General features: G+C 45.4%; 1 protein-coding gene across 1 annotated transcript in view; it reads left to right on the top strand.

Moving 5' to 3' along the window:
* FCHSD2 (FCH and double SH3 domains 2) overlaps positions 1-17,462 on the top strand; it is a gene marked incomplete at both ends in the record, with an annotated part of 151,388 nt that overhangs the window by 108,818 nt on the left and 25,108 nt on the right. The window contains 3 exons of the mRNA XM_080613456.1: positions 2,617-2,712; positions 13,069-13,185; positions 15,849-15,953. Of these exons, the coding sequence (XP_080469582.1) occupies positions 2,617-2,712; positions 13,069-13,185; positions 15,849-15,953 (318 nt within the window). The remainder of the gene's footprint in view (positions 1-2,616; positions 2,713-13,068; positions 13,186-15,848; positions 15,954-17,462) is intronic.

The raw sequence follows: 17,462 nt of genomic DNA, 5'->3' as shown, positions 1-17,462 counted from the left end.
CTTAGTTATAAATGAGAACTGTCATCATAACAGCAGACTCGGGTGAGTGTGTAAGTCCGGCAGATAACACCTTGGAACATGTTGCACTATACATTTGACAACTGTTAGAAAGAAAAGAAAAAGGCTCCTCAGCAACAGGATTAAGCAGCAACTTTCCCAAAGAGATTTCCTGTTATTCAGAAATGAAGTCAACATTCTCACACAGTTTCTTTATGAAGTCAGTGCCACTTGACATGTTAAAATCAAATGTGAACTCTGTACCATGCACAGTAAGAAGGCGTAGTCAGAGACGTGCCTAAATGCTATTTTATGCCCTAAGGTTGGTGAGGCTTCTTACCAGAAACATCACAGCAATGTTATTGAAAAGAGCAAATGGAATTTCAGGGGATGTTCCAAAGAAAATCCAATTGTTTTCCAAAAGAGAAGCACAAGTCTTGAATAGGGCTTTAAGTGAAAAGGAAGTTAAATGGTATTTTCATATGTTGAGTGTCAGTAAGTTCTTCCCTGTGAGGGTGCTGAGGCGCTGGCCCAGGGTGCCCAGAGAAGCTGTGGCTGCCCCATCCCTGGCAGTGTTCAAGGCCGGGTTGGACACAGGGGCTTGGAGCAAGCTGCTCCAGTGGAAGGGGTCCCTGCCCGTGGCAGGGGTTGGAACTGGAGGAGCTTTAAGGTCCCTTCAACCCAAACCACTCTGGGATTCTGTGACTGGAGATGACATGGATGATCATCACGCCCTGGTCAGTGCTGAGGGTCATCTGAAGCTCCTCCTTTAGCATGTTTGAATTTCTCTCTATGGGAATTCCCAGTACAGATGCTCCGTGAACCTTCCCGGTATGTTTTCCACACATTTGAAAGTGTTTATGTTGAACTGCTCCAATTGGTGCAGTAATTATGTACTTCCCTGTTTCACATGAGTGCATTTTTGGCCCTGGAGGACCATTTACTTTCTTTAACTGAAGATTCATTTCTTACAGTTCAGTTTTCCAGCAACGCAAGCATCAGCATTGTGCCGCGTTGGAGAACAAGTTGTATTTACCACTGCACATCGAGTATAATCAGAATCCATGCTCACACACAATGCTGCTATTTCGGGATAAACACCATCCTTATTAGATACTTCTGTACATTTAAACCCTCACTTTGCTAATAGCTATTTATAATTTCATGCTGTTATTTATGTATCTCCATCAATTGAAGCAGAAAATAACTCTCTAGAGTTCTTCAAGCAGCACTGCTGTATTTTCATGCTGCAATCACTGAGGTTGTCTTTGTAAATATGTGTAAATTGTGACATAAGAGAGTGTTTGGGGATACATGTCACTCTGTCTGAAATGTATCATTAAAGAAATTTGGGAGCTGAAGGAGTTTTGGGTTGGCAAAATGCAGCTTTGAGAGTTTCCTCTGAAAGCAATTTCCTAAGAGATGAATTTGATAACTGGTTTTGTATGCCTTAGTGCAAAGAGGCTTTTCAGCTCTGGCAACTAATAATTTGTGTGAAAATCAGACATTTCAGCTGTAAAAGAGAGCTGTGCACACAAAATTATCCACAAGAGGAGACAAAAATATTTACAATAGTGACACCACATAGTCCTTACTCAATAGTTGGGGCTTTCCCCCAGTTTGCCTTTGTATTTTTCATGGGTTAGTGGCAAATACAGAATCATAGAATCAGAATGGTTTGGGTTGGAAAGGACCTTAAGATCATCCAGTTCCAACCCCCTGCCATGGGCAGGGACACCTCACACTAAACCATGGCACCCAAGGCTCTGTCCAACCTGGTCTTGAGCAGTGCCAGGGATGGAGCATTCACAGCTTCCCTGGGCAACCCATTCCAGTGCCTCACCACCCTCACAGTAAAGAATTTCTTCCTTAGATCCAATCTAAACTTCCCCTGTTTCAGTTTGAACCCGTTACCCCTTGTCCTGTCACTCCAGTCCCTGATGAAGAGTCCCTCCCCAGCATCCTTGTAGCCCCCTTCAGACACTGGAAGCTGCTCTGAGGTCTCCACGCAGCTTCTCTTCTCCAGGCTCAACAGCCCCAACTTTCTCAGCCTGGCTCCATACAGGAGGTGCTCCAGCCCCTGATCATCCTCGTGGCCTCCTCTGGACTTGTTCCAACAGCTCCATGTCCTTTTTATGTTGAGGACACCAGAATCGTGGAGTAGTTTGTGTTGGGAAGGGACCTTAAAGCTCCTCCAGCTCCAACCCCTGCCACGGGCAGGGACCCCTTCCACTGGAGCAGCTTGCTCGAAGCCCCTGTGTCCAACCTGGCCTTGAACACTGCCAGGGATGGGGCAGCCACAGCTTCTCTGGGCACCCTGGGCCAGCGCCTCAGCACCCTCACAGGGAAGAGCTTCTGCCTAAGAGCTCATCTCAGTCTCCCCTCTGGCAGGTTCAAGCCATTCCCCTTGGCCTGGCCCTACAGGCCCTTGTCCAAAGCCCCTCTCCAGGTTTCTTGTAGCCCCTTCAGGCACTGGAGCTGCTCTCAGGTCCCCCTGGAACCTTTTGTTGCATTCAGGGTTCTGCAGGTTTGAGCTCTGTTGGAAACACGTCCTCATTTCACTATCCAGCATGGTTTTAAGTTTACAAAATGAATCTAAATGTCGTGTTTTGTTTGCAGGTGGTGAGGGATTACAATCTCCAGCTGTTTCTACAGGAGAACTCAGTGTTTCACAAACCGCAGCCTTTCCAGTTCCAACCAAGCGACAGTGACACTGTAAGAACCCTCCTGGATTCCTTCATTTCTTTGTTCCTGCTCTATTTTTATGAACGCTGTTATAAATGAGTAAGAGAATAACACTTGCTGGTGTTCCACTCTGGTTTAACCTCATCTATATTTATGGGAAAGAAAAGCAAAGTGACCTTGAGTCCAGCAGCTCTGCTGGCAGTAGGTGGGTCATCGGAACAGAAGCATCAAACAGGCTCCCTGTCATCCACAGAAGAGCAGGATCTGTTTGTGCTTCCAGGTTGTGCCTGCCAGTCCTGTGTTCCTCTGCTTTCAGTGTAATTCCTACTACAGTTTGTTACCTTATTATCATGCTGGTGAGGTTCTCCTAATGCTCACTAATACTGTTTTACAACGTGTGTGATGCTGTGCCAACTAAGTGTCCGTATACCTCTAAATTACTCAAGGAGTACCTACAGACATATCAGAAGTAACTGATACAGAAAGCGCACTGTTAAAGCATTGCATTCCAAAATACGCCCAGAAACACTATTTTGGTGTATGTGCTGCCCCCAAATGCCATTAAAACAGCGTAAATCTTAGTATATAAATACATTTCCAGCTAGTACTTTAATACAAGTGGGTTGTTGATGTCCCACTCACATTACTGAAGTTATTTTAACAAATCACAGTTGAAAATAAGACTGGATCTTTTACAAAGTTCAACTTGTGCAGCTTTTTATTACATGAATTCATTAGTAGGACTTGGAGAGCAGTCTTTTCATCTCCAGGTTATTAACTTCAAGAACCCTTTGAATAGATACATATGAGTGATTTTTCCAGACATTCTCACATCTATAACACAATTTCCTTTGTCTTTCCATTGTAACAAATGGTGATTTGATTTTTCTTCCAGCTCCTTTGTATAGAATCAGTTATTTCCCTACAATTTAACCTTATTCTTAACACAGTGAGCAGAACCTTTCTAACTGTCTTTGCCCTGCTGTCTAACCTTCACTGCTGTGTGTTTTCCTCCTTGTGCCATCTCTGCATCTAGAGTTTTAATGCAGTTCAGCTGGTGGATATTGAGCCCTCGCCTGTCAGTGCTATGAGAATGACAATAGCAGAGGTATATGTAGCATTTATGATTAACCTTTGTGTCCTTGTTGCATGTGGCTTGGGTTGCTGCATTTACACTCACATAGAGGTGGCAAAAGAATGCATGATATATGTATAATACATAGAATCCTTGAATCATGGAATGGTTTGTGTTGGAAGGGACCTTAAAGCTCATCCAGTTCCAACCCCTGCCATGGGCAGGGACACCTTCCACTAGAGCAGCTTGCTCCAGGCTCCCCATCCAGCCTGGTCCTACCCCATCCAGTGTGGCCTTGGTATGGATGAGCACCTCAGTTATCCTTTTAGGACTCCATAGACCTGGGGAAACATGTTCTCTGTTGGCAGGCTTCCATAATTCATAGTATAATAATGCATGATATATATATAGATACATCAAATGAAAATAAAAAGCTTTTTCCACAATGAGACTTTAAGTTAAAGAAGGAAAAAGTGATTTAATGGTGTTATTTGTGGGGATCAGCCTCACACTTCCCTTTTGCTCTCACACAGCCTTTTGTAATTGCTATTCTAATCTTTTGGGGGCATGAATTAAAATTTCACATCCTCAGATAGCAATGTGTGTAATTGGGTACTTCTCTAATGTGAATAGGGAAGTTGTAGAACAACGGGCAGCTATTAGTATGTGCTGCTGAAATGCAGCTCTCTTACTAATTTAATCCTGTGCTTCATCCAGAGAGCTCTCCCCATGTCAAACAGAGCAGTAATTCATCTTGTTAAACTCTTCAACATTAAAAATTACATGATTCTTTGACATGGTGCTTGTGTGGTCTGATAGCAGACACGTGAGCTGCATGTACTGCTTGGCTTCAGGAGATTGGAAAGCAGCGAATGGGTCGTTCATAGAATAATCATAGAGTGGTTTGAGTTGGAAGGGAGCTTAAAGCTCATCCAGCTCCAATCCCCTGCCATGGGCAGGACACCTTCCACTGGAGCAGCTTGCTCCAAGCCCCTGTGTTCAACCTGGCCTTGAACACTGCCAGGGATGGGACGTGGGACAGAAAGAGCTGGGCTTGTTCAGCCCAGAAAAGAGAAGGCTCCGGGAGAACCTTGTAATAGTCTTCCAATACCTAAAGGAGCTCCAGGAAAGCTGGAGAGGGGCTTCGGCCAAGGGCCTGTAGGCCAGGCCAAGGGGAATGGCTTTAACCTGCCCGAGGGGAGACTGAGATGAGCTCTTAGGCAGAAGCTGTTCCCTGTGAGGGTGCTGAGGCGCTGGCCCAGGGTGCCCAGAGAAGCTGTGGCTGCCCCATCCCATGCAATTTAAACCATTCTATGATTCTATGTCTCTAGGACCCTCAGTACCAATTCACTTTCAGTGTCTTCTTCACTTGGCTGACCCACTTGGCCTGCAGAATGACTGCATTTCTTCATGGCCCTGCATGTTTCTGAGCTTCCAGCTGCTTGTGCTGTAACCAGTTCTCACAGCAAGAAAGAAACTATGCAGGCTTCTTTATGATCCCTAGAATTATGCTCAGCTGACAGGGACCTACCTGGGCAACAGCAGGTGAGACATTCACCATTATTAATCAGTAAGTACAAGGGAATGAGGGATTTGTTCAGGCTATTGAATTTTTAAGGCATTGTGTTTCATTGAAGAACACTAATCAAGCATTCTTTTGCCACCTCTTCTGTTTGTAGATGATCTGCTGAGATTCAGTTGCTTTTAGTTTGTGTGGTTTATGCATGATAATTTTCCCACTGAAGACTAACACTGAAAGGAATATAAGTAAAGTGATGAATACATCTAATCCCATCCTTTCCAAGAGCAAATCCTGGCCACTCTTCAAGCTGAATACCTGATCACTGTGGCTGGGGTCAAAGTTTGGAGCATTTCATGGTGCTTGAATGGGATTGTGAGTATTGTAAGCAAGAAGAATAAGCAATATGGATGTGGAACTCAACTCAGTGCAAAGCCAGGTTGGATGAGGCCTTGGGTGCCATGGTTTAGTGTGAGCTGTCCCTGCCCATGGCAGGGAGGTTGGAACTGGATGATCTCAAGGTCCTTTCCAACCCTAACTATTCTGTGATTCTATTCTATGATTCTGTGATTCTATTCTAAATCTCTGAATGCTGTTGTGCATTCTAGTTCTACATTTTCTATCTCAAATCTGGATTTATAAGGGGAGAGCTGTGGCTAAAAACTAACGTTGACTGGATGGCCATGAAATCCTTGAGTCAGGTACAGATTGCTGCAACAGCTCCATGTCCTTCTTATGCTGGGGACACCAGAGCTGCACACAGTGCTGCAAGTGGGACCTGGCCAGAGCACAGCAGAGGGGCAGGATCCCCTCCCTGAGCTGCTGCTCACGCTCTGGGGGTGCACCCAGCACACGGGGGGGTTCTGGGCTCAAGCGCTCACTGAAGCTGGGTCATGGGGAGCTCCTCCTCACCCAACACCCCAAGTCCTTCTCCTCAGGCTGCTCCATTCGATCTCTCCCAGCCTGGGTTTGTGCTGGGGTTGCCCCAACCCAGGGGCAGGACCTTGCCCTTGGCCTTGTTGAACTCCATGAGGTTCACACATTCCCACCTCTCCAGCCTGTCCTGGTCCCTCTACAAGGAAATGGTTTGTTTCAGAAGTATTCAGCAAGCGAGCATTGATTAATTCCCATTTAAATCTAATACTTTCAATAAATGAATTGACAAATCAGACTGGGCCACTGCAGGAAGGTGGAGAACAGGAAGGAGTCTCTTGTACTCCCTTTAGCCTCACAAGACAAACCATTCAGCACATGCTGGTCTTCCAGAGGGGCTGCTGCTCTCTTCAGTGTAGTGACAACTTAATCACCCAACGTCCTCCCACAAGGCATGTATTAAGTCCGCAGGAATCTCTTGTGTTGAAGCTCCTGTCCCCATGCCTCACAGATAAGCCCTGGCCATTCAGAACAGGGCAAACTCCAAAGGAAATGAGCCAGCTTTTCTCTGTTTCCTGTTTGGAAAGGAGTCCTTTTCCTTGAACGGCCTGTTATCGTGGGAGAAAAGCAGCCAGATGACAAAAAGCCTGTCCATGGTGAGGGGGATAATGGCAACAAGAAGCTGACTTTAAACTTTTGAGGTCCTTTTCCTGTTGTTTTATCCACATTGCCTGTGACTGTAGTTTCCCCTGGACATTAACTGATGCTTTCATCCTCTTTGAGCACGCAAGTACAAACCGGAGCCAGATCTGATGTGTGTGACAGCTTATCACATGAATAAATGGGGGTTTCTCACTGAAGCTGCAGAAAAACAACATCTCAGCGCGTTCAGTGGAAAGTTTTTGGTGTTTCACCCCTTGTTATTTGGGTATGGAAGTTTAATGGATAAATTGGGATAATAAGGATGATTTTCACTATCATATGCAGAATATCTTGTATTTCTGAGCAGCTTGTATCAGGCTGTGTGATAGAAGCTACGTAAGCTATACTTACAGAAGGACATCAGTCTTGCTTGTGCCCAGACGTGTCTCCTCAGCTCTGCAAGCGCTCAGGGGTTGGAAAGTGAATGGAAATCACTGCCCAAGTGGAAATCAGGAGTTGGGTGAGGGCTGTGCTTTGTCAGACTTCACTTTTAACAGGTTTCTGTGCAGAGGCAGAGATGCTTACACAGGTCAGCATTTACTGTTGAATGTATTTCCATATTTCAAAGAGATTTAAAACTTATTTGATATTCATATTCTATATATTTAGATCATATTATACATATATGCACTATGTTTAAATATTTTACTATTCCTTTGGCTTCTAAATGACCTGTTTATCTAATTATTGCATATAAACATGTTCGATACAAATATTTAAATACCAAAGGTTTATGAAATATAGACTGCTAGTAAGAATTAATCCCTCACCTAAGTAAGCCCAGACTAACAAGTTCAGAGGATGCACTGATTTCGCTGTATTTAGAGTAGTCTGTGCTTCCAGTACCAGACCAGAGGAAGGGGGCTGGTTTTAACTGTAACTTTCTTGAAGCTAAATATATATAGATGTATAGATATATAAAAAGTAAGATTTAATTTTATCAGTGAATGAAGCCTTAGGAATTATTGAGGAGGAGAAATGCAGCCATTGAGGTAAAGAAATGCTCGGCAGAGCTGTACGTTCCCTGTATGATTTGATACGTCTTGTGTGTGGACAGCACAACTAAAACTGATGTTACTTCATTCCCCCACACCCCAATTGTCGTTACAATGAGGGCTGAGGTATAATACTCATATTTGAGGTTGATATTGAAGGTTTAATTGGAAGCAAAGGGGAAGTCCGTGCCGTAGAGTTAATGTCTGTCTTATTGTGGTTTGAACGTTAACCCCATTTCTGATTGATTTCAAGTGTAATGAGCTGAAATTGGCTCATACCAGGTTGGTTTTATTGTAATTTAGAGACCACTGTGTTAGTATTCACTTTTTTACAGTCAGGAAACACTGTTGAAGCAAAGGTCTGCATCATTTCTAACAGTGAGAGCAGAAGTGGCCACTTAAGTAATAGATTTTCATGTATATCACATTGAAAAGATCTATGGAATCCATTTCTCCGTGTCAGAGTTGATTCTAAAGGTATTCCAGAGTTGATTCTAAAGGTATTCCTTTGTCCCTTTGGATCCCTAATGGCAGCAGTTTTTCTGTGTTTCTAGTTATAATAGAACCCATTATAGATTATTTGGATAAGTTGGATGTGACTGGAGCTGCTGTGATAGCTGAGGGGAATGAGATTAATTATGAGGGTGAGAATGGAAGTGCGCTAATGAAAATACACGTACAAGATTAATTGCAGTGGGTATCATAGAATCCCAGCCTGGTTTGTGTTGGAAGGGACCTTAAAGCTCCTCCAGCTCCAACCCCTGCCACGGGCAGGGACCCCTTCCACTGGAGCAGCTTGCTCCAAGCCCCTGTGTCCAACCTGGCCTTGAACACTGCCAGGGATGGAGCATTCACAACCTCCCTGGGCAACCCATTCCAGTGCCTCACCACCCTCACAGTAAAGAATTTCTCCCTTAGATCCAATCTAAACTTCCCCTGTTTCAGTTTGAACCCATCACCCCTTGTCCTGTCACTCCAGTCCCTGATGAAGAGTCCCTCCCCAGCATCCTTGTAGCCCCCTTCAGACACTGGAAGCTGCTCTGAGGTCTCCACGCAGCTTCTCTTCTCCAGGCTCAACAGCCCCAACTTTCTCAGCCTGGCTCCATACAGGAGCTGCTCCAGCCCCTGCTCATCCTTGTGGCCTCCTCTGGACTTGCTCCAACAGCTCCATGTCCTTCTCATGCTGAGGACACCAGAACTTCACAGAGCGCTGCAAGTGGGAGCTCACCTTTGGGAGCACCACACTTGACTCTTACTACTGCTTTTTAGCTATGAATAGTGTGAAAAACATCATGCATAGTCCTTCCTCCACCCGAGCAGTACTGATCATGAGGTTGAACTTGCTTTGCACCACTGACATGCTAACCCCTTATTTTCACCTCTGGAAAAGAAATGACTGTGAATTTTAGGTGTGTTTTGTGTCTGATTTGCATGCAGTAAATGTTCACTCCTTTTTTCCCCTGGGTTGAACTATTTCAGTTTTCAGCTACAAAATTAAGGAGCTTTTAGGCTCAAGATCCAAGTTGTTTTTTGCTCTTAAAGCTGTATGTGTGCCAACAGCATCCAGATATAACAGCTTAAATAAGAGAAATGGTGTGTTTGACTCTGTCCTAAGGCATCTTCTGCACCTGCAACAATATTTCAGACCAAAATGGAGAAGCAACGTGTGTCTACAACCTAAATGCATCTGTTAATTTAAGAAACAGCATCACTGCTCTCTAAGCTGGAGTCACCTAGAACTTTCTCTTGGTTTTGCTGATTGAATTTATAGCACTAAACACTGCTTTCACAATCGTAATCCAAACCCTGAGAGAACAGCACAATGTCCATCTGTGTTTAGCTCAGGGGTTTTTATGCCTCTTCCTTCATTCCTTGGCCATGGTAATTGCTTTGGTTTCCCACTTTTTTGGGAGGAGGTTAAATTGAGTCATTGGCCATCTGGACATCTTGCCACCACCAAGTTCCAGCCCTGAACACACTTAAGCAAGTGCTTAATTTAGTAGAGCAGGTTAGGACCAGACACTTCAGTTCCCCACCATAATTCTGATTTCAGAGAAATCTCTGCTTTTAGCTCCTTTCTTCATCCCTATTTAAATGGCAGCTGGTTTCTCAGTTCTGACTTGATGCACCTCTCTAGCCTATCTTTACCTGCGGTTGCAGACTTCTTGGGTCATCCTTGAAGTCCTCCTGAAGCACCTGCTCTTCTATGCCAGTCATCTTGCTGCTTATAAGCTCCTCTGCTTATAGGTTCCTTCAGAGCCACCTTAAGTGCCTGCAGCTTGGTCTTCACAGGGCAGGGAAGTTCCTCCCCACCATACCAGTATTCAGGAAGCACTCCAGGTCCTGCTGGGATGAAAACCTTCCTCCTTGCACTGTCTTCTCAGCCAGGTATTTCAGACCATGCGTTTCCACCACGCGCTCTGCTCTTGTCCACCTTAGGAGCCCTTGTTTTCAGCTTCTTTCCCAGCAGGCTATATTTGCCTCTAGACCTTGTCTCCTCCTTGTATTTTTGGGTTCCACACAGACCACAGCTCTAGGTTTCTCCCCAGTTTTGTGTTATTTTTAGACCTTTAAGCAAGGGTGAGGTCTCTTTGGTTGCAGTTCTGCTTTATGAATAACTAATAGAACCGGTCGGATCCAATAACAGTCCTCTTCTGGTTTAGTACGCCCTTAGGAACAGCCACAAAGCTTGCATTCATTCTGTCTGGTCAAGTGCTTTTGATAGATAGATTAAAACCCCAAAACACGCATGGGATAATGCAGAAGGTTATCAAGTGACTGAAGTCTGTATTGTTGCTTAATGAAAATGAAATGCTGGGTAGGACCAAGACTAATGGGAACACTGACAATTCATCATGAAGTGTCTTATAGAGGAGAGGCAATGTCAAACCATTCTGCTCAGATTTGCAGCTGGTAAGACTCAGATGGAAGCTATGGGAGGAGCTGAATATGCTCCCTCCAATAAGCTGAGGGAAAACTGAGGTCTAACGTTATCTTAAGGATTGGGTCTGCCTAAATGAATCCACGTGTTTGGCCTCTATGTTTTGCAGAGACCTGGTGGAGTAGCTTCATGTGAGTAATTAAAGAGGTCAAACAGTAATGAATCGTAGAATGGTTTGGGTTGAAGGGAGCTTAAATCTCCTCCAGCTCCAACCCCTGCCACAGGCAGGGACCCCTTCCACTGGAGCAGCTTGCTCCAAGCCCCTGTGTCCAACCTGGCCTTGAACACTGCCAGGGATGGGGCAGCCACAGCTTCTCTGGGCACCCTGGGCCAGCGCCTCAGCACCCTCACAGGAAGAGCTTCTGCCTAAGAGCTCATCTCAGGCTCCCCTCTGGCAGGTTCAAGCCATTCCCCTTGGCCTGGCCCTACAGGCCCTTGTCCCAAGCCCCTCTCCAGGTTTCCTGCAGCCCCTTTAGGCACTGGAGCTGCTCTCAGGTCTCCCCGTCAGGAGCCTTCTCTTCTCCAGGCTGCCCCAGCCCAGCTCTCTCAGCCTGGCTCCAGAGCAGAGCTGCTCCAGCCCTCGCAGCAGCTCCGTGGCCTCCTCTGGCCTCGCTCCAACAGCTCCATGCCCTTCTTATGTTGGGGGCCTCAGAGATCGTAAAGCCACCTTTCCCTTGCTTGCTTCTACCATTGGAAATCATCTCTTTTACAACCCCTTGACTCTGCTACCCCGAGCTCTCTGACAAGAAGAGGATGAAGAAGAATAAAGGCTGTATTCAATTTTGATGAAAAGGAGCTTAGCTGAACACAATAAGCTAAACTAATTTTTGCCTCATTTTCAATTAAATCCTCTGATAGGATGTTCACAAAGGTTGGTATTATTGCCTCTCCTGTGAGGACAGTATAATCTGAAGCATAAAAATCTCCCATTCAGTATCACTTTGGTTTGCATCCTTTGCAACAGTCTATTCCAAATAAAATTGTCTTCCTTCCTTGACACAAATCAAAGCACTTCACCTTCTGAAATATCTGATGACACCATCTGTCCCTTCTTCTGCATGGGCTGGAGGCTTCTCACCTAGCCTGAAAAGTATTCCTTGTCTTTCTGTTCTCTTCCCCTTTTCCTGCTGGCTAACTGTGAATTTCTCCTTCCTAAACAACTTTTTGGACCATAGAATCCCAGACTGGTTTGGGATGGAAGGGATCCTAAAGCTCATCCTGCTCCAACCTCCTGCCATGAGCAGGAACACCTTCCACTAGAGCAGGGTGCTCCAGACCTGTCTTCTCCCAGATAACAAGGAATAAGATGAGACAAGAGGAAGCGGCCTCAAGCTGCACCAGGGCAGGTTTAGATGGAGCTGAGGAACAATTCCTGCCCCAAAGGGTGCTCAGGCATTGGAACAGGCTGCCCAGGGCAGGGCTGCAGGCACCGTCCCTGCAAGGGTTCAAACACCGTGGACACGAGGCCTCAGTGCCATGGGGCAGTGGTGGCCTTGGCAGTGCTGGGCAATGGTTGGACTGGATGAGCTTAAAGGGCTTTTCCAACCTAAATGCTTCTCTGATGAATGCACTGGGGAGTGCACTAATGGAAATTGCAGAAAGAATTGGAATGATTTCAGTAAATAAATGCTGGGAAGTCTGTCTTCAGAGTTTCAAATGGGTTCTGTTCAATCTGGGGACAGTGGAGGACTACTTCATCTTGCTTTAGTTGGCGTTTATTGAAGGGGAGAATGATGAAACACACAGTAAAAGCAGGAATAAGATGAAACAGTATCAAGAATGTGATTGGAAATTAATGTTTTCTAGGCAAAATTTTGGAACAGAAATTGCTGTTCTAAATATTTGATGGCATTGAGATTCAATCCCAAATTACAAAGAACCAAGCCTAAATGGCCCATTGGGTCATATGTAGCCTTCCACCTTTGCTTCCTATAATGCATGTATTCACTGTGTGGGTGAAACTGTGTTTTGGCTTTATTCATCATATGGCTTCCATTGCAGTAGAATTGTCTTTGGTGTTCAATGTCAGCTTGTTCTGAGGCCATGTGAGGTGTGGACTCCAGTGAGCTTTGATTTGGTTTCACTGCTGGCTTTTCACAACATGGGACCACACAAAGTTCATAAGGAGGAGAGGTGTGTGTGGAGGCTTTCTTGTTTAGTATGAAACAAGATCCCAGGCTGATAAATGCAACATAAAGTTATCCTATAACTATCTATCATCTTCTCTACAGGGGTAGCCCTGGGTCTGTGTCATGACTTGTGCTTTTGTTCTCTGTTCCAGAGTCGACAACTGGAATCGGAAACTGGAACGACTGAAGAGCACAGCCTCAACAAGGAGGCTCGGAAATGGGCAACCCGAGTGGCCCGGGAGCATAAAAACATCATCCACAGTCAGCGGGTAGGTTGGGAGAACATTCTGTAACCTATTTCATTTTTTGCAGCTTCCCTGCATAAAGGGGAGCCACTGCAAGCACTAGGGAATTAGTTTTATCTGTTTTCTCTGCCATTTTCATCATAGCCTTTCTTGGTACGATACACTCAAACCGCCAGGTCAGCAGCTCCTCACTCCTTTTGGTTTATAGAATCCCAGACTGGTTTGGGTTGGGAGGGACCATAAAGCTCCTCCAGCCCCAACCCCTGCCACAGGCAGGGACCCCTTCCACTGGAGCAGCTTGCTCCAAGCCCCTGTGTCCAACCTGGCCTTGAACACTGCCAGGGATGGGGCAGCCACAGCTTCTCTGGGCACCCTGGGCCAGCGCCTCAGCACCCTCACAGGGAAGAACTGCCTTAGATCCAACCTGAACTTCCCCTGTTTGTGTTTAAACCCCTTGCCCCTTGTCCTATTGCTGCAGTCTCTGATGAAGAGTCCCTTTTCGAAACATAAATGCCACTTCCTTAAACACTGAAGCCCAAGTTGAAGGGACCTCAGGGATCATCTGGTTCAACCTTTCCAGGCAAAGCATGACCTAGACTGGATGTCCCAGCACCCTGTGCAGGCCAATCCTAACAGTGTCCAACGATGGGAAATCACCACTTCCCTAGGGAGATTATTCCAGTGGCTGTTTGTTCTCATTGGGAAAAATTTGAGCCATTCCACAAACCACCCAGGAGAATGCACTGAGGAAGCAGCAGGACCAGGGAAGGTGTTTACCATCTTACCTGTCTTCTACTGAACCTATAGAATCATAGAATCACAGAATGGTTTGGGTTGGAAAGGACCTTAAGATCATCCAGTTCCAACCCCCTGCCATGGGCAGGGACACCTCACACTAAACCATGGCACCCAAGGCTCTGTCCAACCTGGCCTTGAACACTGCCAGGGATGGAGCATTCACAACCTCCCTGGGCAACCCATTCCAGTGCCTCAGCACCCTCACAGTAAAGAATTTCTTCCTTACATCCAATCTAAACTTTCCCTGTTTCAGTTTGAACCCGTTACCCGTTGTCCTATCACTACAGTCCCTAATGAAAAGTCCATCCCCAGCATCCTTATAGACCTCCACTTATGTCACTCCATAGCAGAAAACAGCCGTTGTAGCTCCAGGCAGAGGGTGTTAACAGGGGCTGTAACCAAAATGTGAGGAGAAAAACTCTCCTCAGAGGAAGGAGAGAGCATCCTAGCTTCTGGTCCTAGCATCTGATTCGCCTTCTGCTCTTTCCCCTAGGACTCTTTAACGTAAAATGTATAAACACTCATGGATGCAGGCACAGATTTGCATGTACCTGGTGACAGTTTGTGCAGTCACATTTGCTGTCCTACAGTCAGCATCCATGTACATGAACCTAAGAAACCTCCAACGTGTCTTCTGTGCTCCAGCAAATCCTCCTCTGGACGCAACATTCCTGCAGATGCAGCAAACCCACTTGGCTTCCCCTACAACAGGGCTTCCATTAGCAACTTCCCTCTCCATGTTTAAGATGCTCTTCTTCATCCAGACATGAATCCTGAGCAATTTAAATGTGTAATTATCAACATATCAATGAGTGGATTCATACCACGATACCATGTTTTTGTGAAGATGCTGAGGTGTTCCTCTAAGTGGAATTTCCATGTGAAGTACTGTATTTAAATGATTTTTTGCCTTGGTCATCATCTTGTTTTCCTGGAATGGACCACCAACGGTCAACTCAGCATCTAGTCAAACAATTGATTTCCCTGACATTGCATTAATATTTATCATGTAAATGGTTTGCTGGCATTGACTACGTAGAATCATAGAATAGTCAGGGTTGGAAAGGACCTTAAGATCATCCAGTTCCAACCCCCCTGCCATGGGCAGGGACACCTCACACTAAACCATGGCACCCAAGGCTCTGTCCAACCTGGCCTTGAACACCGCCAGGGATGGAGCATTCACAACTTTCCTGGGCAACCCATTCCAGTGCCTCAGCACCCTCACAGTAAAGAATTTCTTCCTTAGATCCAATCTAAACTTCCCCTGTTTCAGTTTGAACCCGTTACCCCTTGTCCTGTCACTGCAGTCCCTGATGAAGAGTCCATCCCCAGCATCCTTGTAGCCCCCTTCAGACACTGGAAGCTGCTCTGAGGTCTCCACGCAGCTTCTCTTCTCCAGGCTCAGCAGCCCCAACTTTCTCAGCCTGGCTCCATACAGGAGCTGCTCCAGCCCCTGCTCATCCTCGTGGCCTCCTCTGGACTTGTTCCAACAGTTCCATGTCCTTTTTATGTTGAGGACACCAGAACTGCACACAATGCTCCAAGTGAGGTCTCCCGAGAGCAGAGCAGAGGGGCAGGATCACCTCCTTCGACCTGCTGGTCACGCTCCTCTTGATGCAGCCCAGGATACGGTTGCTTTCTGGGCTGCGAGCGCACACTGCAGCCGGCTCATGTTCAGTTTCTCATCGACCAACACCCCCAAGTCCTTCTCTGCAGGGCTGCTCTGAATCTCTTCTCTGCCCAACCTGTAGCTGTGCCTGGGATTGCTCCTACCCAGGTGTAGGACCTTGCACTTGGCATGGTTAAACTTCATCAGGTTGGCATCAGCCCACCTCACAAGCGTGTCAAGGTCCCTCATATGGGATGTGTTTTCTTGTTCCTGACAGACACTTGAAGAGCTGGAATGCCATGGGCCTGTGATGTCTGAGCAAACCCGAGCAGAACTGGAGCAGAAAATAGATGAAGCCAGAGAGAGTATTCGCAAAGCTGAGGTAAGAAGGAAAAGGTTTTGGTGTGTTCGGCTTCCTGCAACAGAAGGATTTATGTTACAGCCCTTTAGTTTTGTTTAGAATCACAGAATCCAGACTGGTTTGGGTTGGAAGGACCTTAAAGCTCCAGCAGTTCCAACCCCTGCCACAGGCAGGGACACCTTCCACTGGAGCAGCTTGCTCCAAGCCCCTGTGTCCAACCTGGCCTTGAACACTGCCAAGGATGGGGCAGCCACATCTTCCTTGAGTTAAGGCAACTTCCTTGTGTTTATGAAAATGTGAGCTTTTAGCATCAAAAATCAGGGAATTTTAAGATGGGCTTTTTTTCCCCTTGATTTTTGTACTTCTCAAATCACTGCATTAACTTCATGAAACACTCGGGATTAGAAGAGTGGTGTTAAAAAACCCTCCTGATGAACAGTGATTAAACTTGCTCCCTTTTCTGCTCTTGTATAAAGGTCAAGAATCTCTGAATTTAGGGGCTTTGTCTTAAACAGAGATAAAACAATCTCAGTTTTACTGGTTTCCTTCTGCTTGAAGGAATTGATACCAGAAAATAGTGATGATATCTCTTATCTTGATGCTTTTTGGCTTCTAGAAGCAACTGCCACGTGCTGCTGTGCTTCTGTACTAGTATTTTTTGATACACGTAGTAATTAGTAATGTCACTGGGAAAACATGTGAAATAACCTTTGAATTTCTTTCTGTTTCTACTGTGAGGTACTTTTCAAAAGGCTGCAGTGATTTATGAGGCCTGGTTTGGGTTCAAGACTCAGGAAGAGATAAACCAGCTTCATACTTGACTGCTGGTGTCGGGTTGGTGGAACTGAACTGGTTTCATGGCCAGTGAGTCAAAAAACCTATTGCAAGCAACAGGAACTGAGCTGTTAGTTTTCAGCTGAGTTGCTTAATTAAAACTGTAGAGCAACTGTAATTGTTTCACTTAAGTGCTTCTCATAGCACCAGACATGCAGAGTACCTGATGTAATTAGAATGTGATTTACAGTTCAAGAGGTTAGAAAATAGAGAGTGAAAATACTTCTGCTGCTGTGATAAATGTTAGGTGTTCCTTTAAAACAAATCCAGAATATATTCTCTTATAAAAGTGCTTTAAATATAATAGCCTTTTGGACTACACTATTTCAAATAGACTGTACTCCAGCGTATACGGAGTTAATGATTAAATATGTAAGGACAGAGGGAATGAGAATGAAAGATAAAAGCAGCAGCAGAAAGAAAACAAATCACAGTAAGAACTTGCAGAGGAGAAGATTGGCACAAAGAATATTATAAGAGTAACAAATGAAATCAGTCTGGACTGTAAGTGATTGCAAGTCTTAGGAATGCATGATTAATAGGACCCAATAAATCAGTGGAAAAGTGAGCAGAGAGATTACTTGTTTCCTGGGGGAGGTGGTGGAGAGGAAAATAGGGGTGATTTTTATTTGTTGCATTCTGGAAAGAGCCATAGAAACAACTAGATTGGAAAAGACCTTGAAGATAATCGAGTCC

The sequence above is a fragment of the Psittacula echo genome, assembly GCF_963264785.1.
Source record: "Psittacula echo genome assembly, chromosome: 3".
NCBI lineage: Eukaryota > Metazoa > Chordata > Aves > Psittaciformes > Psittacidae > Psittacula > Psittacula echo.
The sequence above is the reverse complement of the archived record's forward strand: the minus strand, read 5'-3'. Positions and strand labels throughout refer to the sequence as shown.